The 22,667-nt window shown below is 39.3% G+C and overlaps 1 protein-coding gene across 6 annotated transcripts in view; it reads left to right on the top strand.

The window, feature by feature from the left end:
• The window catches only part of LOC150080735 (uncharacterized), an 856,799-nt gene that overhangs the window by 580,130 nt on the left and 254,002 nt on the right, over positions 1-22,667 (top strand). For all 6 annotated transcript variants that reach the window (XR_016547438.1, XR_016547439.1, XM_090382087.1 and 3 more), the window contains one exon: positions 10,351-10,470. Coding sequence is in view for 4 of the 6 variants with exons in the window: in XM_090382087.1 (XP_090238213.1) it covers positions 10,351-10,470 (120 nt within the window). In the remaining 2 variants the exon portion in view is untranslated. The remainder of the gene's footprint in view (positions 1-10,350; positions 10,471-22,667) is intronic.

Here is a 22,667-nt window from a genome sequence, read left to right as displayed (position 1 = left end):
TGCAGGATCATCTAGACAAGACTTGAGTTATCGTTCGGACACAGCATTGTTTTGTTAAGGGAAAGTCTTGCCTGACCAATTTGATTGGATACTATGATGCAGTCATAAAAGAACTGGATGCAAGGAATAACTTTGATATTATATATTTGGATCTTAGAAAGGCTTTTGATATTGTTGCATATGGAAGACTGCTGCAAAAATTGGAGCAGTGTGGCATTGGAGGCAAATTGCTGCTATGGATAAAGGGATATGTTGTTGTTGTTGTTGTTGTTATTTGGTTTTTAGGAGCATCACCAACTAAGGCCATATTGCTCCAGGGATATGCAGTGGTTATTTCCCTGACCTTTCTGCATCCTCCGTATTTGGTGGTGACGGGCTCGAACCCCGGTCTAATCAAGAAGCGTGTGCTAGGCACTGCTGCTCCTTCCCACCTGGCTACGAAGGCACCATGATAAAGGGATAGTTGAGGGGCAGAAAACAGAGAGTGGTAATCAGCGGGCACTGCTCCTCATGGACTAATGTTATTAGTAGAGTTCCTCAGGGTTCAGTGTTGGGTCCATTGTTGTTTTCTGTGTTTATAAATGATATTGATGATGGTATATCAAGCTTAATGTCCACGTTTGCAGACTATACAAAGGTTGGCAGGGTTGTTAAGGACACTACTGATGCTATGCTTCTGCAACAGGATTTGGAAAGGTTGAGCAGATGGGCTGAGAGGTGGCAAATGAAGTTTAACATTGACAAATGTAAAGTACTACATATGGGAAGCAGTAATCCCATCGTAACGTATCAACTCTGTGGTATCACACTTACAGTGGTAGAGAATGGAAAGGACCTGGGGGTAATTGTGCAGGCAGATATGAAATTTTCTGAGCAGTGCAGATAGTTTTCAAGAGTAGCTCATGGTTTCTTGTCAATGATATACAGGAATTTTTCTACCAGGGATAAGAAGGCGATTATTCCCTTGTATAAGGCAATGGTCAGGCCGAACCTTGAGTACTGTATCCAGGTCTGGAGGCCTCATTTCAAGAAGGATGTAGAGCTGCTGGAATGAGTACAGAGATGGGCAACAATATTAGTGAATGGAACAAAGGATTGCTGTTATGAATAAAAGATTAAGTTTTGCAAATTATAGTGTCTGGAGACTAGGCACCGGCGAGGTAATCTGATACAGGTGTATAAAGCCTTGAACGGTTTGAGCATGCTCAGTGCCAATGGGATTCTTCCTTTTGCATAAATTCAAATTGAGGAAAGACAGGTGTAGGAATCCATGTGCGGAAATTTGCCTTGAGCCAGCGGGCATTTCGTTGGTGGAACAGACTTCCATCTCTTGTTGTGGAAGTTGATAGCCTAAATAAATCTTTTGCTCAACTGGACAGATATTTTGAATGAATGGAGGGGTGAAATGGGAGTGGTTTTTTTTTTTTTTTTTTTTTTTTTGGCTGATCCTGCATAAGCTTCCTTTCTGGCATCATATACCTCTACTAATGCTAATGCCAACTCTGACAGTATGCTAGATAATCTTATAATAACTGAGAGTAAAATGGAGGAGAAATTGTTGAAGATAAACACAAGAAAGGCACCAGGGGTGGATGGGATCTATCCAGTTATATTAAAGGAGGCAGCAGAGGAAGTAAGCAAACCCTTAGCCATAATTATGAGAGCTTCCTTGGACTCAAGGGAGGTACCCATGGACTGGAGATGTGCAAATGTGACCCCAATCCACAAAGGAGGATCAAAGGGAGACACAGGTAATTAGAAACCTGTTAGTTTAACTTCTGTTCCAGGGAAATTAATGGAGGCACTGGTTAAAGAAGCATTGCAGGATCATCTCGACAAGACTTCAATTATAGCTTGGACACAGCATGGGTTTGTTAAGGGGAAGTCTTGTCTGACTAATTTGATTGCATACTATGATGTAGTCAGAAAGGAACTTTGATATCATATATTTGGATCTTAGAAAAGCCTTTAATACTGTTGTTTAATACTGTTATATAATCTTGCTTTCTTTCATCATGTGCCTTTTCTAATGCTAATGCTAATATTGTGGAGTGCTTTGTTCGATTTGTTGAACTGCCTGGAGCAAGTGCTGAAGACTTCTTTAGTGTTCTTCTTGCTGCTTTAAATGAGCTAGCGCTATGAATCACAATTTTTTATGGCCAGGCATATGATGGCGCCAGCACCATGGCTGGTCAAGTATCAAGTCTTCAAACAAGAGTAAAAGAAATTGTCCCTCATACACTTTAGATGCATTGCTGTGCTCATAATTTAAACCTCATCTTAGGTGATTCAGTAAATTGCAATGTTCACAGTTGGTTGTACTTTGGAACTGTAGATAGCTTGTACACTTATTTTTCTGGAAGTTTGCTTCATGTATCTGTGCTTCGGGAGGAGAAAGTTAGCCAATTAGTCTTTTGCATTAACATTAAAGAAACTATCTGATACTGGATGGGCATCCAGAAATCTGTGGTATAGGCAGTTTTGCAAAGCTTACTAGCTATTGTTGTTGCCCTGCAACAAATATTAGATGAGTATATTAAGAGCACCCCCATAGCAGCTTGCTGAGGCAAAGGGCATTCTTACAACAGTGAAAACATATGAATTTGTGATTTTTCTTACAGTATGGAAAGAACTCTTAAACAAGCGCTTGCTTTATCCAGCTATTTTTAGAAAGCAAATATAGACATCCTGGCAGCTCTCACCGAATTAAGGTGATTTAAAAGTTATGTGAAATAATGACAAAAGTCATTTTAAGGAAATTGAACGGAAGCCAGTGAACTTACTTCAAAGTGTGAGATAGCTTTCACATACAAATTCCAAAGAGGACAAAAAGAAAGAAGTTCCATTATGAAATTGCAGAAGACAACAGAATATCTGATAGTAGAAAACGTTTTACAGTAGAATTTTACTTGATGTCTTTGGATACAGTAATCAGCAGTACACAGGAGAAAAATTTCTTTATGTGGCTTCAAACTTTAATGTTCTGGATTGGAAGCATTTTGATGAAGAGAGAAATGTCAGGATTAAAATTTCTAGCAAAGAAATATGCCAATGTCCTTGATGACCAAAGTGAAATTATTCAGGAATACTTTTCCTTTAGAGCCCTGATGAAAGATATGAGTAGGGAAACAAATTTTGGATAACTTTCCATAACAACAATGTTGAAATTTATGACTACCAATGATTTGATCTCAAGTTATCCAAATGTAACTGCACTATATCAAATATTTTACACCATACCCATAAGCACCTCTTCTGCAAAAAGATCTTTTAGCCGTCTAAAACTTTTTATTTTTTTTTAATGAAAACCCCAAACACGAAAGGTATCAAAACCATAGTACTTAGTACCGTGCATGGGTTGAAGGAGAAGTATGGGGGGAGGGGGACTGATTAAGAATTGCTTATACTCTGCTATGGCAGAAGACATAGTCTCAAGACTAGCGATCCTGTTCATTGAAAAGGAATTAGCAAGCAATGAAACCAAGACGCAAGAAATTTCTCTAAAGCTCAAGACTAGCTTTTGACACTGTTGCGCATGGAGACTATTGTACAAATTGGAGCAGAATGGTATTAAGGGTAAGTTGCTACAATGGATAAAAGGATGGTTAAGTGGGAGAAGACAGAGAGGGTGGTAATCAATGGGTGCTGCTCTTTGTGGACTAATGTTATTAGTGGAGTCCCACAGGGTTCGGTGTTAGGTCCACTGTTGTTTTGTATATTTATCAATGATATTGATAAAGGTATATCAGGCCTAATGTTGAAGTTTGCAGATGATACAATGGTTGGCAGGGTTGTTAATGACAGTAATAAATAAATAAATATTCTGTTTATACTCCGACATGACAACCACGTCAGTAGAGTTTACAATAAATCGTCAATACAAATATTTATCGTATTTAGTAGTCACGGGTTTGAACCCCGGTCCACTCAAGGAACGCGTGCTATGCACCCTCGCTCCTGACCACTGGGCTACGTCAGGCCTACAATGGTTGGCAGGGTTGTTAATGACAGTAATGGCAGTGTGCTACTGCAACAGGATCTAGAAAATTTGGGCAGATGGGCTAAGAAGTGGCAACTGAAGTTTAACCTTGACAAATGCAAAGTACTTCATATGGGTAGAAGTAACCCCAGACAAACGTACCAACTGTGTGGTACTACACTTAAGGTGGTAGAAAATGAAAAAGACCTGGGAGTAATTGTGCAGTCAGATATGAAGTTTTCTGAGCAATGCAGACAGGCTGCCAGGGCAGGTCATGGGGTTTTGTCAATGATATATATGAATTTTGTTAGCAGGGAGAAGGAGGTGATTGTCTCTCTGTATAAGGCAATGGTCAGGCCACGCCTTGAGTACTGCATACAGGTCTGGAGGCCTCATTTTGGGAAGGATGTAGATTTACTTGAGCATGTACAGAGAAGGGCAACAAGATTGGTGAGGGGAATAAAGGGATCCTCTTACCAAGAGAGGCTTAAGTTCTGCAAATTGCAGTGGCTGGAGACTAGGCACCTGCACGGTGATCTGATTGAGGTATATACGGCCTTGAATGGGTTGAGCATGCTGAATTCTGATGGGATCCTTCCACTTGTTCAGATTAGCATTAGCATTAGTAGAGGCATTTGATGCAAGAAAGGAAGCTTATGCAGCATCAGCCAAAAAAAAAAAAAAAAAAACCACTTCCACTTCACCCCTCTGTTCGTTCAAAATACCTGTCCAGCTGAGCCTTAAACTTGTTTAGGCTATCAACCTCCACTACAAGGGATGGAAGTCTGTTCCACCAACCAACCACCCGCTGGCTAAAGGCAAATTTCCGCACGTCTATCCTGCATCTGTCTTTCCTCAATTTGAATTTATGCCCTCTCAGGTGATTATTCTGAGCTAGAGGAAGAATCCCATTAGCATTGAGCATGCTCAAACCATTCAAGGCTTTATACACCTCTATCAGATCACCTCGCTGGTGCCTAGTCTCCAGACACTGTAATTTGCAAAACTTAAGCCTTTCTTCGTAAGAGCACCCCTTTGTCCCATTCACTAATCTTGTTGCCCTTCTCTGTACTCGTTCCAGCAGCTCTACATCCTTCTTGAAATGAGGCCTCCAGACCTGTATACAGTACTCTAGGTGTGGCCTGACCATTGCCTTATACAAGGGAATAATCACCTCCTTATCCCTGCTGGAAAAATTCCTGTATATCATTGACAATACTCCATGAGCTACTCTTGCAGCCCGTCTGCACTGCTCAAAGAACTTCATATCTGCCTGCACAGCTATCCCCAAGTCCCTTTCATTCTCTACCACTGTCAGTGTAGTACCACTGAGTTGATACGTTGCTCTGGGGTTGCTGTTTCCCATGTGTAGTACTTTACATTTGTCAATGTTAAACTTCATTTGCCACCTCTCAGCCCATCTGCTCAACCTTTCCAGATCCTGTTGCAGCAGCATAGTGTCAGTAGTTTCCTTGACAACCCTGCCAACCTTTGTATCGTCTGCAAACTTGGACATTAAGCTTGATATACCATCATCAATATCATTTATAAATACAGAAAACAATAATGGACCCAACACTGAGCCCTGAGGGACTCCACTAATAACATTAGTACACGATGAGCAGTGTCCATTGATTACCACTCTCTGTCTTCTCCCCCTCAACCACCCCTTTATCCATAGCAGCAATTTGCCTCCAATGTCACACTGCTTCAATTTGTGCAGCAGTCTTCCATGTACAACAGTATCGAAAGCCTTTCTAAGATCCAAGTATATAATATCCAAGTTATTCCCTGCATCCAGTTCCTTTGTGACTGCATCATAGTATCCAATCAAATTGGTGACGCAAGACTTGCCCTTAACAAAACCATGCTGTGTCCGAGCTATAACTGAAGTCTTGTCTAAATGATCCTGCAGTGCTTCTTTAACCAGTGCCTCCATTAATATTCCTGGAACAGAAGTTAAGCTCACAGGTCTATAATTACTTGTGTCAGCCTTTGATCCTCCTTTGTGAATTGGGGTCACATTTGCAAATTTCCAGTCTATGGGTACCTTCCCTGAGTCCAAGGAAGCTTTCATTATTATGGCTAAGAGTTTGCTTACTTCCTTTGCTGCCTCCTTTAATATAATTGGATAGATTCCATCCACCCCGGGTGCCTTTCTTGTGTTTATCTTAAACAGTTTCTCCTCCACTTTACTCCCAGTTATTTCAAGATTCTGTAGCTTACTGCTAGAGTTGAATACACCTCTGGCATTCCCCTCGCCGAATAATTCCTCATGTCTGAATGTCGATGCAAAATATTCATTTAGTTTGTTAGCTTCCTGAGCAGGATCATCAATAGTTGACCCATCAATATCAAGTGGACCAATCTGAATCATCCCCTTCCTTCTAGAGTTTACATAAGTAAAGAACTCTTTGCTGTTTTTCTTTGCATCCCTTGCCAAGGATTTCTTGTAATCTGCCTTCGCCTGCCTAACCTCCTTTGTAACTTGGTTGCATATCAACTTGTATCTATCATAGGCCTCTGTGTCATGTGTTAATTTGTAAGTATCCCATGCATTTTTCTTCTCTGCCATATGCCTCATTAGTTCATCTGACATCCATTTTGGCCTAAACCTTGAACAATATTTCTTAGTTGGTATGTAAAGCCTAGTAGCTTCCAAGAAAAGTTCTTTGAATGCTCCCATTTTGAATTTGCTGTTGGTAACATCATCAGTTGGTCCCACTGTATAGAATTTAAATACTGTCTCAGTCCATCGTAGTCGCCTTTACGGAAGCAATAACCCTTCCCTAATGGTAGTTACCTCTTTGAGTAAATCCCACTTCAGCACACTGTGATCACTGCCACCCAGTGGTTCATTTATCTGCAGATTCTTAATGCATGAAGAATCACTGCTGATAATCAAATCAAGAGTATTACTCCCTCTAGTTGCCTCCCGAACATGCTGATGTAGAAAACAATCATCCAATAAATCCACAAAAGCCCTGCTAGTGTGTGAGTGACCAGCCCCCAAATTCCAGTTAATATCTGGGAAATTAAAATCTCCCATTATAAGACTCTCTGATTTACTGGCCCACTCTATTTCCCTGTACAGTTTCTTATTATACTCATCAGAGTCATTAGGCCTATAGCACACTCCTACTCTCAATTTTGATCTCCCAATGCTTATGTCACACCAAACTGACTCAACACTGTACTGTCCAGCGATGTCGACTGGCTTCACTTCCTTGGTTTTTATGTGTTTCTTAACTAATAGCATAACCCCTCCCCCTTCCTATCCTGTCTATCCTTTCTGTAGACATTGTAGTCCCAAAATTCCAGTTCTGCATCCCTTATATCTGTGTGACACCACGTCTCTGATATCCCAACAATATCTGCCTTTGATGTTTTGAGCAATACCTCAAATTCATCAAATTTATTTACTAAACTCCTAGCATTGGTGTACCCTCAAGTATACCTGCACCTGTTTCTATTCTTAGCTACCCTAACACAACCCATGTGTTTACTTGTACCGCAGTGGCTCCCAGCAGTCTCTGAAATATCATGCATCTTGTTTTTCAGGCTTCTGCTCATTCTAATAGAAGCAGTGCAAGAATCTCTTTCACCTCTGCCAGTGGCTACTGTCAATCTATTGGTCTTTGTCTCTCCCCAAGCTAGCAGTTTTCCGATCCACCTAACACTGCCTCGATAGCATCAGCAAATATTCTTGCACCCTTTCTATTTAAGTGTATCCCATCCCTGTAGAAGCAATCTCTCCTGTTAACAAGTAGAGTCCAGGCTGAAAAAAATTCTACCCCTTGAACCTTGCACAATCTTTCCAGGGCCGAATTGATCGACAAGGCTCTCATCATATACTTCCTCCTATCGTGTCTGGGCAGAATTGCAGACACTTTCAAATTCAACCCTAATTCTCGGCTTTTGTTCAACAGTGACCTGTACTTGTTAAGTAATTCTGCCGGTCTCCTACTCTTAATATCATTAGTAAGATTACAAACCTAAAGGGACATAAATTCAAATTAAGAAAAGACAGATGTAGAAAATAGATGTGCAGAAATATTTGCCTTTAGCCAGCGGGTGGTGAATTGCTGGAACAAACTTCTATCTGACGTTGTGGAAGTTGACAGGTTAAATAAATTTAAGGAGGGAATGGTGTGTTTTTTTTTTTTTTTTTTTGTCTGATGCTGCATAAGCTCATACACTTGCTTTCTTGCATCACATGCCACTACTACTACTACTAACTTTTAACTGCCAATTTGTTCTACTGTATAACATATTACATACGTTTTGTGAGCTAAGGCTGTTTTATTTATTTATTTATCTATTTTTTGGTTTTGAATGTAACAACAGGGAAATTTCTGAAACAAACAGAAACTTGTATATATGTATGTGTTTTGTTAGCCTTAACTAAAGGCTATTTTTTGTGTTGAATAAAGCAACATTATATATATTACAACTATTAAATATATGCACTCTTGAAAAGCGCATGTAGTCTTAAAAATGTATTAAAAACATGTAGTCTTAAAAAAAGCGTGGTTTATGTGAAATGGCTCTGAAATAATCCCTTGATGCACTGTTACAGGCCCATGCATTCCAGGTATTCAGCATAGTTCATTCTTCATGCAAACACATCCTCAGCCACTTATATAACTAATATATTTTTGGCACATTTTATGGAATTTACTTTCTGGAAAATTGTTATCTTGCAAAAATTTTTGTGACTAATTTTTAAAAGTACAAAGGGTACTAGGAAAGTTTTGCAATACAGCTTTGTTTATTTAATTTTTTCAAAGTAATTTCCTCTACATTCAATACACCTCTCCATCCTCCGAAACCAATCTTTAAACCAGTTCTGCCAAGTTTCACTAGGGAGTAAAGCACACTCGTTGTCCCAAGCCCGTAGAAGGTCCTCATCACTGGAAAACCGCCTCCCTTTTAGCTTCATTTTCACATGCGGGAACAGTGCAAAGTCGCAGGGAGCAAGGTCTGGACTGTAGGGAGGGTGCTCGAGAAGTTTCAGTCCTGTCGTGGTCAAATATTCGGTGCAGGCTTTGGCACGGTGAGCTGTTATTTGTTATTTGTTATTTGGTTTTTAGGAGCATTAGCAACTAAGGCCATATTGCTCCGGGAATATGCGGTGGACATTCCCAGACCTTTCCGCATCCTCCGTATTTGGTGGTGACGGGCTTGAACCCCGGTCTAATCAAGAAGCGTGTGCTACGCACTGCTGCTCCTTCCCACCTGGCTACGGAGGCGCCTTACGCGGTGAGCTGGAGCATTTTCGTGATGGGGGTACCAGGTGTCCATTCTTGACTTTGGCCACAGGTTCTTCATAGATCCAATGACTTTAGGCAGGCATTGTTCAGTATACCTCTTAGCTGTGACTGTCTTCTGCGTGTCCAAAACAACGTTCCACAATTTCACTCGATTTGAAAAATACAGCTATCATTTTCTTCTTTACAGATCGGGATTTTCTGACAATTACGGGTGTGTCGTCATCATGAAAGACCCAAACTTTGTTTTGAGCCTTGGTCGGCAGATCGTAATAGTACAGCCAAATCTCGTCACCTGTCACGATGTTGTTCACATACCGAGATTGTCCCTTATCAAACTTTTTTAACATCTCCCGGCACCAAGTCACACGTCGTGTCATCTGCTCTTCAGTCAGTTGATGCGGCACCCAGAGAGAACAAAGTTTCTTCACGTGCAAATGATCTTGCAGAATCGAACGAATTGCTTGTGCATTTAGGCCCAAAGTATCCTCAATCTGTTGGTAGGTCACTCGCCTGTTTTCGTCAAGCATTTTCCTCACAGCAGTAACGTTTTCCTCCATAACTGACGTTCGTGGCCATCCCGGCCTCTGAATCCTCCAGAATGAAATTTCCCCTTTGGAATTCTCTATTCCACCTGAATATCATTGTATGATGTGGACAATCATCATCTAGTGCAAGAGTCATTTCTTCTAAGCACTGGTCTATGGTTAAACCACGCACGAAATTATACCGCAAAACTGTCCTTATCTCATTTCGTGACCACGATGCCATTGCAAGCACTTTACACTCTCACTACTAATGAATAACTGAGCCCATCGACTTGGCACGGCGGCTACTATGCACGTATGAACATGTCTCAACATGCAGCAACAAGTAGCTTTCTGTGATTCATTATTGCGTCATATTGCAAAACTTTCTTAGTACCCTTTGTATGTGTACCCTTCTGAAGGTAAGTGAGTGTAAATTGACTGTGAATTGCTCCCAAAAGAAAGAGAAGTCATTGTCATATGCAGGATAATTTTTGGATATAACTCCTGAGCTACTTTCATATTTACACAGTGATGCAAATAATGCTTGCTATATTTTAAAATTATTTTTCAGTCATGAAACAAAGACTTCATCGTGGTTGCCACCTGTGGAATCATGGAACCCTGGTGGAACTGGACTTCCTTATGGTTGGGAAGCAGCCATTGATAAAGAAGGAAAGACTTACTTTATCAAGTAAGTGTAATTTCCTCTGTTTAATATCTGTCTCCTTTTGGGTGTGTTTCATTAGACTCAGTGGCAGTATGGTCTGAAGATCAGAATAGTGCATTTATATTCTGCTACACTACGATTAAAGCGTAATTATTCCACAAACACTCTGTTTTAGCCCCTTCCCAGAAAACTGCTTTAGCCTCTCCCCCCAATCCCAACTGGAAATCCTAGGGCCACCACAAAAAAAGAGGGAGATTATAAATTTCTAAATTTATCCTACGACTTTCTGCCTTATTTTATTTTTGATTCTTTCCATTTCTTGCATTGCTAGAGTACAGTGGTCAGCTTGTATATTTAGAAGGGGAGAGAGGTGCTTTTCCTTTCAATTTTCCATTCTTCCCATAATTTCTGTATTCACATTCAAATGAATGTGAACATAGAAATGAAAAATATCTTTAAAATATGATTTAATTTTGTTTAACTGAATATAAAATTTAGTGGAATAAAGCACAGTATCAAAAATTCTCTCTCTCTCTCTCTCTCTCTCTCTCTCTCTCTCTCTCTCTCTCTCTCTCTCTCTCTCTCCCTCCCCCCCCTCCCCTGCTTGGTCAACTCATGGCACTGGTGCCCTGTGGCAGGGCCAGAACCCTGGAGGGAAAAGTTACCCTTCCAGTGCTAAAAGGAGCAATCATAGAAAATGAAAATTTCCCTTTGCTAAAGACTGCAAACTCACCTGTGGATCTGCAAAAACCCATTTTCACAAATGGGTTTTTGCATCCACAGGCCATAAGGAAGATAGACAAGTGGTATACCCCACTCAAACTAAGCGAGGAGTCTCCCCACAACCAGGAGGTACAAACGAAGCTAGAAAGATGGGCAGAGAAGATTCTCCATGGCAGACACTACAATGATCTCCATCAGGATCACATAGATAAAATTGCTTCCAATGCATGGCTCACAAGCGGGACACTCTTCCCCGAGACTGAAGGATTCATGCTCGCCATCCAAGACCAGGTAATCAACACCAGGAACTATAGAAAATACATTGCCAAGGAGCTCGGAGTGCTAGATGACAAATTTCGATGATGCCACCTGGCCTCAGAAACGATCCAACACATCACCGTGGGATGCAAAGTGATCACCCAGCTGAGTACACTCATAGACACGACCAGGTAGCCAGGAGAATACATCAGAAACTAGCAAGGAAATACATTGGTCAAAGAAAGTGTACCGTACTACAAGTACAAACCCCAGGCAGTACTAGAGACCCCAACCCACAAGATGTACTGCGACCGCGCCATAATAACGGATAGGACAATCCTGCACAACAGACCGTATATAACCCTTGTGGACAAGATGGAAAAGGCTACCTACCTGATTGATATAGCAATGCTGAACACTAGCAATGTCCAGAAAACCCATGTGAAAAAATTAGGAAGTACACGAACCTGAGACATGAGATCAAGGAGATGTGGCATATGCAAGAAGTATCAACCATCCCAATCATCGTGTCAACAACCGGTATGGTACCAAAGACTCTACATAGCAGCCTAGCAGCAATAGGTCTCCCAGAGAACACCTAAAAGGAACTCCAGAAAGTCGCAATCCTGAACACCTGTAGGATAGTCAGCTATTTCCTCGACTAACAGTAACACCAGACATTACAACCACAGTGTGTTGGTTTGTTGGTTATTTGGATTTTAGGAGCATTAGTAACTAGCAACTAAGGCGCTATTGCTCCGGGAATATGCAGTGGTCATTCCCTGACCTTTCCGCATCCTCCGTATTTGGTGGTGATGGGCTCGAACCCCGGTCTAATCAAGAAGCATGTGCTACGCACTGCTGCTCCTTTCCACCTGGCTACGGAGGCGCCCTACCACCCTGTGTACTTGGTAGCAGTACCCATCATGGAGTGGAATCCCCCAATTAGGGAGAAATAATATAAGAGCAACAACAACAATAATAATTATTTATTTATCCCTATTTTATGTTACACTTTTTTGGGAGATACCAGCAAAAAAGGGAGGGAGAACACATAAGCCAATGGCTTTTTAGGGGGTGTTTCCTTTAAAAAACGATGAATATACAAATATTTAATTGAAAAATATGCAGTTCTGAAATTGTACAGGTAATGTTCAAGAGAAAAGACAAATAAATTGGAGTTTTTTGTACATTTCTTTACAGAAGACTTCGAAAAGCATCACTACTTATAATATCATTGTGAACATTTTTACAATTAAATGAGGAGAGAAAAGAAAAATGATGAGATAAATACACAGAAATTTACAAATTATTTATCAACTGCTTCCTTTAACATTTGTACGTTATTTCCATGTTGGTGTTTTTAAAATCCAGGAGTTGAGTGGAAGGTAATTTGAATCAGACATCTCTGGTGATGTGTTGATTTAGTGAAGTGACATTTTCGATTTTTGCAGGAAGTTTGTTCCATGTTTTAGCACCTCTGTATTTTATACTTTTCTGACCTATGGCTTTTTTGAAAAGTGGAAACTTCAGGTTGGCTTCCTTTCTTAGATTGTATGATATTTCTTCTTCATCTATGGTTATGAAAAAGGATCTGAAGAGATGGGGAAACGCTGGTGTCTTCAATGTATTGTAAACAGAGACCGCCTCAGCTTTCTGTAGCAGTTGGTAGATGCTGAGGAATCTCACTTCCTTGTATCTTGAACTAACTGATGTGTTCCAGGGAAGGCCCAAAATTGAACGAATGCATCGATTGAGAGTGGAGTTGATTCTTGCAAGGCTTTCTTGGCTGGTGGTATCCCATGAGATGATTCCATAGGTGAAGTGCAGCTGAATTAAAGAAAGGAATACTAGTCTGAGAAGGGAAGGAGACACCCAGGCAGAGGCCTTGGTGAGTATTCCCGCTAGTGACGAAGTTTTCTTTTGTAGGGTTCCTGTTTTTGTAGGGTTCCTGTATCTGTTTTTCCCAACATAACTTATCATTTAGCTATATTCTGAGAAACTTGGTTTCATTCACTCTTTCAAGTTGTTTTTCTTTGTATGTAAGGTCTAAATCAATGTTTAGTGGTTTGTTTTTCATTCTAAATACCATGTATTTTGATTTTTCTGGATTCAGTATAAGCTGAGTCTTTTGAAGCTAACTATGGATCACAGAGAGCAAGGCAGAGATTTTGAGTTGAAGCTGATTATGGTCTTTATCTGTGATTGGGATCGAAATATCATCGGCATACGCTACTAGGTAAAAAGATGGAAGAAGTGAGAGAAATTCATCGATGCAAAGAACAGATGGAAGTTTGTTCCAGCAATCAACTACCTGCTGGCTAAAGGCAAACTTCTGCACATCTATTCTACAGCTGTCTTTCCTCAGTGTGAATCTGTGACCGCCTCAGGTTTGCAATCCGAGCAAGAGGAAGAGTGCCATCAGGATTGAGCTTGCTGCTCAATCCATTCAAAGCCTTATCTCAGTCAGATTGCCTTGCAAGTTCCTAGTCTCCAGAAGCTGCAATTTGCAGAACTTAAGCAATTCTTCATAAGAGCACTCCTTTGTTCTCTTCACCAGTCTTGTTGCCCTTCTCTGTACTCATTCTAGTAACTCTGCATCTTTCCCAAAATGGGGCTTCCAGACCTGTGCGCAGTACTCAAGGTGCAACCTGACCATTGCCTTATACAAAGGGATAATCACCTCCTTATTTCTGCTCGCAAAATTCCTATCATTGAGAAGACCCCAAGACCTACTCTGGCAGCCTGTCTAGAGTTGTGTTATAGGCCTAATGACTCTGATGACTACAGTGAAAACTGTACAGAGAAATAGTGTGCCAGTAAATCAGATTGTTTTATAATGGGGGATTTTAACTTCCTAGATACTGACTGGAACTTGTGGGTTGGTCACTTGCACACTAGCAAGGCATTTGTGGATTTGTTGGATGAGTGTTTTCTTCAGCAGCATGTTAGAGAGGCAACTAGATGGAATAATACTTTTGCACTTATTATCAGCAGCGATTCTAAATGCATTAAGAATCTACAGATAAAGGAAACACTAGGTGGCAGTGATCATGGTGTGCTGATGTGGGATTTACTTAAAGTTTAACTACTGTCGGAGGTAAAGGGAAGGGTTTTTGCTTTCTAAGTGACTACAGTGGTCTCAGACAGTTTAAATTCTATACAATGGGACTAACTGATGATGTTCTAAATGTGAAGCATTCAAGGAATTAATCTTGGAAGCTACATGACTTTTTGTCCTAACTTTTATGAGAAATACTGTTCAAGGTTTAGGCCTAAATGGATGGCAGATGAACTAATGAGACTCATGGCAGAGAAGAAAAATGCATGGGATACATATAAATTATCAGGTGACACAGACGACTATTGTAGATGTAAGCGGGTCTGTAATCCCATCACAAAAGAGGTTAGGCAAGCGAAGGCAGAATACAAGAAATCTCTGGCAAAAGATGCAAAGAAAAACAGCAAAGTCGTCTTAACTTATATAAACTGTAGAAGGAAGGGAAGAATCAAACCATCAATATCCACTTGATATTGATGGTTCGATTGTTGATGATCCTGCTGAGGTAGCTAACAAACTGAATGAGTATTTTGTATGTACTTTGACAAATAAGGAGCTAGAGAAAAAAATAGAAAAATACAGAGTGGAGAAGAAAGTCTCATACCCAGAAGCAAGAAAACATCTGCTACCAAATATGCCGACTTGTTCGTATGCTGATGCATCCCAGGATACCGTACAGTTTCAACTCAAACAGGTACATCAGTTACCCCAAAAATGTCAATTTCTGAATGGGTTCGATCATTGCTATTGGCTGCATCTTCTCTTCTTCTTCTTTGTGTGCCCTCTCTTAACGGAAGTCAGCTGTTTGTTTGTTATTTGGTTTTTAGGAGCATTAGCAACTAAGGCCATATTGCTCCGGGATATGCAGTGGTCATTCCCTGACCTTTCCACATCCTCAGTATTTGGTGGTGATGGGCTCGAACCCCGGTCTAATCAAGAAGCGTGTGCTACACAGTGCTGCTCCTTCCCACCTGGCTACGGAGGCGCCACGGAAGTCAGCATCCACCACGGCAAATGTGTCTGGTAGCTCTGAACAGCTGCTTGGTGTTGAGTCCTGTCCAATTCTTAATGTTATCAAGCCACGATGTATGTCTTCTCCCAGGCTTCTTCCTTCTATACTCCCCTCAATAATTAGCTGTTGAATTGCATATTTGTTGTTCCTCATCAGGTGTCCAAGATATACCATTTTTCTCTTCTTTATGTCTTTCAGCAATTCACAGGTTTTTAAAATTCTCTGCAGGACACTCTCTTTGTTCATGGTATCTTTAGCATTCTTCTGTAGTAATCGTCTGCATCACAATCAAGAAAACAAACTGTAGATAGAAAGAACACTATTCCAATCTCAATACTACCTACTGCCCAATCAGCTCCAGTAATTCCAGACCAAATTGAAAATCGAGATTATGTTAGAAAGAAAGAAAGATACCACAGCTATAGTTATTGCAGAGAATAATTGTTGTAATGAATCCATTCTAGATATTTATGTGGAAGATAACACAGACTTGTGTCCATTCTTCGCAAAAAAGGATAAAATAAAATTTGACCGTTACAAGCAGAGCACCTCTAAAAAGCAGACAGATTCCAATTCTCATTCTAAACCTAAAAAATGAACAACATGGTCCAGTGGAGTTTCAGAGGCCTTCACAGCATCATGAATGTCATCAACAAGTTAATCAGTCGGTATCTCCCTATAAGAAAGAAATCAAATGCCTCGAGTATCCGCTTCAGTTAAATACTATACTCTGTTTCAGCAAGGCAGGTTCCTTATAAATAGTGCTCGTGGAGGAATAGTCATACTCATAGACTCAAGAATTCCTTGTAAGCGAATTGTTCTCCAAACCTCCTTAGAAGCCATTGTGGCACATATAATGATTGGTGTTGCTTTAACACTTATTTCGATTTATCTTCCACCCAATTGGCCATGTATGATTTGTTTTGTAAACTGCAAAACCTTCTTTTGCAGTTACCCTCCCCAGTTATTATTAGGACACTTCAGTGGACATCATCCATTATGGAATTCTTCTGTCTCAGATGGAAATGGAGAGCTCATTGAAATGTCACTAGACGGACAGAATCTAAGACTACTGAATGCTGACTTACCCACTTATATTCTTTTTCCTACTGGATCAACCTCTGCAGTGAATCTTCCAGTCTTCTCTCCTGTCCAGTTCCCAACTATCGAGTGGGCAGTGCATATGGGTAGAATTAACCCCAGAGAAACGTACCAACTGTGTGGTACTACACTTAAGGAGGTAGAAAAAGAAAAAGACCTGGGAGTAATTGTGCAGTCAGATATGAAGTTTTCTGAGCAATGCAGACAGGCTGCCAGGGCAGGTCATGGGGTGTTGTCAATGATATACACAAATTTTGTTAGCAGGGAAAAGGAGGTGATTGTCCCTCTGTATAAGGCAATGGTCAGGCCATGCCATGCCTCTGCGTGCAGGTCTGGAGGCCTCATTTTAGGAAGGATGTAGATTTGCTTGAGCGTGTACAGAGAAGGGCAACAAGATTAGTGAGGGGAATGAAGGGATCCTCTTACCAGGAGAGGCTTAAGTTCTGCAGATTGCAGCAGCTGGAGACTAGGCACCTGCATGGTGATCTGATTGAGGTATATAAGGCCTTGAATGGGTTGAGCATGCTGCATTCTGATGGGATTCTTCCACTTGTTGAGATTACGAACCTAAGGGGGCATAAATTGAAATTGAGGAAGGACAAATATAGAATAGAGGTGCGGAAATTTGCCTTTAGCCAGCGGGTGGTTAATTGCTGGAACAAACTTCCATCTGTCGTGGAAGTTGATAGGTTAAATAAATTTCAGGAGGAACTGGACAGATATATATAGAGGGGATTGGTTTGTATTTTATTTATTATTTTTTTTGACTGATACTGCATAAGCTCATACGTTTGCTTTCTTGCATCACATGCCACTACTACTAGTATTACTACTACTACCACCACCATCTGAAACTTTTCCTTTCATATTAGCTCCATTGTCATAACTTTGACCTCGGATATTAGTTATGTCTAATCCTAATATTTCAAATTCCTGTTTCAGCACATTTTACAAATTTTCTCCTGTACTGCTCTTTACATTGATAAATTTTATGAACTGTTCATACACACCGACTGGCATATTGGTGAACATTCCGCTGGTGACATATCTTATTGTCAGGGACATTTCTTCCTGATCAGGGCCGGATTAAGGCACGAGCTAACAGAAGTCACCCTGGGCATCATTCTTACAGAGGCTCCAGAAAAAAAATATTTTATTAGGGTCTCCCACAATTGATTATATCTACTCGTAATCTCTGTGTGTTCTCTGGTCATTTTGCCTGTTATTGCTGGATGAAAAAACCCGTTTTTGGGGAAAGTACCTTGCTATCTACGTCTGAGATCGACTAACAGCCGCGTAGCGAAAAAATCCCATTAAAGTTGCTTGCATCATTGATGGGATTCAAACCTGGGCCTTTTCCACTGTGTGTGGGGAGGACAGTGACGATACCACTGTGCTACCCATGCAGACACAGGGGCTCCAGATGCTGATTATAGATCAGAGTTGGCATCTCTACCCAGATTTCTAGGATATGCAAATGGCACCGAGATAATCTTTCTGCCTGGGACACAAGAATACCTTAATTAGCCCTGTTATTGGGTGTACAATCAAGAATAAAAGAAAAATACTTGGCAGATTTTATTGCAATAGAAAAATTCTTTTTCCAGTGCTTCTGGGGACTCTTTTCCTCTTCCTTTTAGTGTGGCTGCTTTGTGTGCTTCTATATTTTTTTACATTCTAAAAATAGATTAAGGCAACAGACGATTAGAAAAAATTTTCTTCCATGTTTTGTTTCAACCTACTTGTTGTAGAATAATGAAATGTATAAAATAAGTGCACTTTGTGCTTTATTAGTGATCAGATGAGAAACTCCATCATTTCTTAAACTATAAAGCTTATATTTAGATTGTTTAACAGGTGGGTGTGAGAACAATAAGAAAATCTGTTTCATGGTAGACACTCATCGACACCGCTCGTTGGAGTGAATGATCTACTCACTTGATAAGAAACAGACAGGGAATCTCAGCTTTTAATTTCTTATACAGCATTGTTAATACCAACCATTATGAATGCATTGTCAGTACAAGTGCAATAAGCAGTGCAACTTTAATCCATTATTTCTTAGCGATGATTTCAAAGATTCATATATCTTCTGTAGTGCATTCATTGAGTTTGATTAAGTGAAGAAAAGTTAACACAGATTGATTCTTGAAATTCGAAAGTACCGCATTAGAATTCCCAACATTTTTATAACACTAATGTTATTACTTTCATTGATAATAAACAAAAGTTTCTATTTCCTAAATCAGGTTTTAAATTATCCACGAAATATGGTGCTATAGCATTGTATATTATTGAAGTACATTTTGTTCTTCGCAGTTTGAAATCCCTACTTACCCTACTGTCTGAAAAACGAAATTCACAAATCACTCAAATGATCAACTACCCAGTGCACAGCTGTGATCAACTATGATCAATTACCCAATGCACAATGCATAGCTATGAAAAATGCTATGCATTGTGCATTGCATTAAAGCCCATTAAAGTTCCTTGCATCATCGATGGGATTTGAACGCTGGCCTTTTCTGCCTGGTGTGGGGAAAAGAATGGTGGCGATATCACTGTGTTACCCGCACAGACAAAGAATAGTAAAAAAAAATAAATAAATAAATAAAATAAAATAAATCTACAGCAAGGAGTAAAATATATTATTATTACAAACTACGTGTTTGACAAATGCCAATATCGTGGACCATTTGTAATTTGTGAATGTCCCTAATGTAGACTTATGAAAACTGGAATAATAAATTCACTTATTACAGAATCACTACAAGGTTGACATTGCATTGCACACAAAGCAAATCAATGCATACTTCTCTATTCAGAGGTGTGCATTCATTGTTTACTGAGCGAAAAAAAAAAAGTGCATACAAGAAAAATAACTTTTCGGAATTCATATTATATCTTTCTCTGATCTGTAAATGATTCTTCAACAAATTTTCAATTAAAAAAAAAAAATAATAAAAAATAAAAATTACTGACACCAGAGTAATAAAATTACAAATCGTTCTGTGAAATTGCAACAGAATGCAAAGAATAGTAAAATAAATAAATAAATCTACAGCAATGAGTAACATTTATTAGTGTCAAAACTGGACAACATCATGGATCATTCATAATTTGTGAATGAAAACTGGAATAATAAATTTACTTACATCTTCAACCTTTCTATCACAATTTGGAAAAAAAAATGGTGGTAATTAGTAAATGTTTTCATGTTTTGAGAAATTTAAAAATGTATAATCACAGAATGGTACGTGATGTTTGAAAATTGCTGCATAACTTTATTTTTCTTCCCAAAAAGCAAATGAAAATCTCTGTGATTTGTTTCATTTCCCACTCTTTTTTCCCAAGTTACTCCTTCAATTAACTTTGCAACAAATTTTCCTGCCACAAATCAAAACAGAACAGATACAGTACATATAAAATGGTTATAAAATGTATTTTCATGGCCAATGACAAAGTCCAGTTCTTGTTGGCTGTATAAACACAGAGCAATAGACAAGGATATAATATTGTTGTGAAAATGGAAATGAACCTCAAAACCATAAACTTAACTCATTCCTAGTCCTTGCAGTTTTTTGTTTCAGAAAAAAAAAAAAAAAAAAAGAAGACGCCAAATCCAGCCTGATAGCCATTACTAACGACAACACTGTCTATAGTCAGAGTGTTATGCGACAAATTTGTGTATTGTAAAATCAAACATATTTTCCTATGACAACAATCAGAGTATGCATGCACACAAAAAATATAAAATAAATTCATCAACACTAAAATAAAATCACACTGTGATGTATATTTATATTTGGCACTGGTGTTGCTGAATATTTCACAACTATCTTTTATTTATTAATATTTCTATAAGCTTGGAATCAATCTAAACAATACTTGGGTGGTGGCCAGTCGCTGGGTTGATAAGAATGTATTATATTTAATTTCAAAAACTTGCTCGTTTATGAATGAAAATCGTCAATTGTCTTGAGAAATGAATCTGTTTTCCAATTTCATGGGGCCCCTTTCAAGCTCAGCTCCAATGCAGCTGAATTTGCATAGTTATGCCACTGGGTTTGTATTGTGTTCCAGCTCCAACTCAATAAATAAAATGAAGAATAATATAAATTTTACTTACTTACATAAGGAGCACAATTATTCAAATGAAAACACACCAACATTACAATACTTTATAACGATGCGTACTGCATTCAGCGGAGCAAGAGGGGTTACTCGGCCATACAGCGGGAGCCAGACAAAAATAATTAATTTTCATACATGCATACCCCACCTTATGTCTAGTCCATACCTAAAGTGGGGTATACATGTGTGAAAATTAATTACTTTTGATATTTCAAGGGATGTATAAAAACTGGTCTTGAGATAATTACCTAGACAATGGCCAAAATTTCCACATCTTTATAAATTATACAGACTTTGCGTTTCACATATTATGAATTAAAAAAAAATAATAAAATAAATAAAAAAAAATAATAAAATGCTAATCATATTTTCTAAACATATGTGAAAAAAAAAAAAGTCATTATTTTGGGTTTCACAGGAGCCCTTTAACTTTAAAAAAAAAAAAACCTTTTTCCTTCTCCTTTTTCTTTTTATTTATCTCTTTTTTTCATCTGTTTTTTTTTTTTTCCTTTTTTCGTTTAATTTTAATTTTTCTGGTAATCGCAGGGCCCAATCGCCCTAAGGCTGGCTCTGCTTTGAGGACACCAGCATTTCTGGAGAAGTTAAGAGACAGAGAACTATCTACCATTACCCTCACTGAGCAATCAGAGAGAAAAACTGGATAACCAATTACAAAACACAGTTGGGAAACCATAAAATGGAAGCTTGTTTAGAAGACCTTTATGCCAAACACAATTGAAAGCCTTTGAGATGTCAAGAGCAATTGCTTGTGTTTCATCAAACTTTTCCATTGAATTTGTCCATAAATGGGTAACATAAAAGCCAGAATATCAACAGTGGATCGAAAGTGACAGAATCCATATTGGCGATCATTGATCAGACGGAAGGTTTCTAGATAGATTAAGAGTTGGTGGTTAATGGATTTCTCCATTACTTTAGAAAGAGTAGAAGTAATTGCAATGGAACGATAATTGGATGGGAGGGATATGTCACCCTTTTTAGGAACTGGCTGGATATGAGCAAATTTCCAAGCAGAAGAAAAACACCTTTGGAATAAGAAAGCGAAAAAAGGCGGCAAAGAACAGGAGTAAGTTCAGGAACACAGGTTTTGGGAACAAACAGAGAAATACCAACAGGAACTGGAGCTTTCTGAGCATCAAGATTCGTCAAAATCCTTCTGACATCCTTTTGACGGAAGACCACTGGAGGCATTGAATGGAGCATGTTGAGAATGGTGGGAGATGTTTTACCAAGATCATTATTACACGAGTTGGAAGAAAAATGGGATGCTAGCAGGTGAGCTTTATCCTTGGCTGAAGTGACAATAGAACCATCTGGTTTTGACAGTGGGAGCAGAGATGGGCAAAAGTTGTGGCCAATAGTTTTGGCAAGAGACCAGAATGCTGCTCAGCTACCATTAGGGCAAGAAGCAAGTTTTCTACTCTTAGCCTGTTCAAAATCTAGTTTGGACTGGTTAATAACTGCTTTACAATTGTTGCGAGCTTTGGTGTAGGCAGAAAATGAAGCTGAAGAATTGGATACAAGCCAATTATGATATGCAACATTCTTCTCTTGAACAGCCTTAGCACATTTATTGGAAAACCAAGGTTTAGATAAAGGGCGAGTTTTAAGGTGGAATGTGGAATAAAGGATTCCATTCCTACAAGAATAATTTCACTGACACAATCTGAGCAAATTTTTACATCAGAACTTTTAAAACAGTCATCCGACCAAGAAAAAGAAGAAAAGAAATCTCGCAGGTCATCCCATCCTACACTTGTCCACAAGCGGCACTGCTCCTGCCTTCCTGTAGCTGGGCTGGTAATTTGTGTGGAAAAGCTAATGCCCCAGGGAAAAAAAGGAGCTGACATGGATAAATAAAACTATCCAGCATCAGAGCCTCCGAGCTCAAATACCACAGATTGGTATAAC

Source organism: Mastigoproctus giganteus, chromosome 9 (genome assembly GCF_048544385.1).
Source record: "Mastigoproctus giganteus isolate SK-2022 chromosome 9, ASM4854438v1, whole genome shotgun sequence".
Classification (NCBI taxonomy): Eukaryota; Metazoa; Arthropoda; class Arachnida; order Uropygi; family Thelyphonidae; genus Mastigoproctus; species Mastigoproctus giganteus.
Note: the sequence above shows the minus strand (reverse complement) of the source record. Positions and strands in the feature narration are given on the sequence as shown.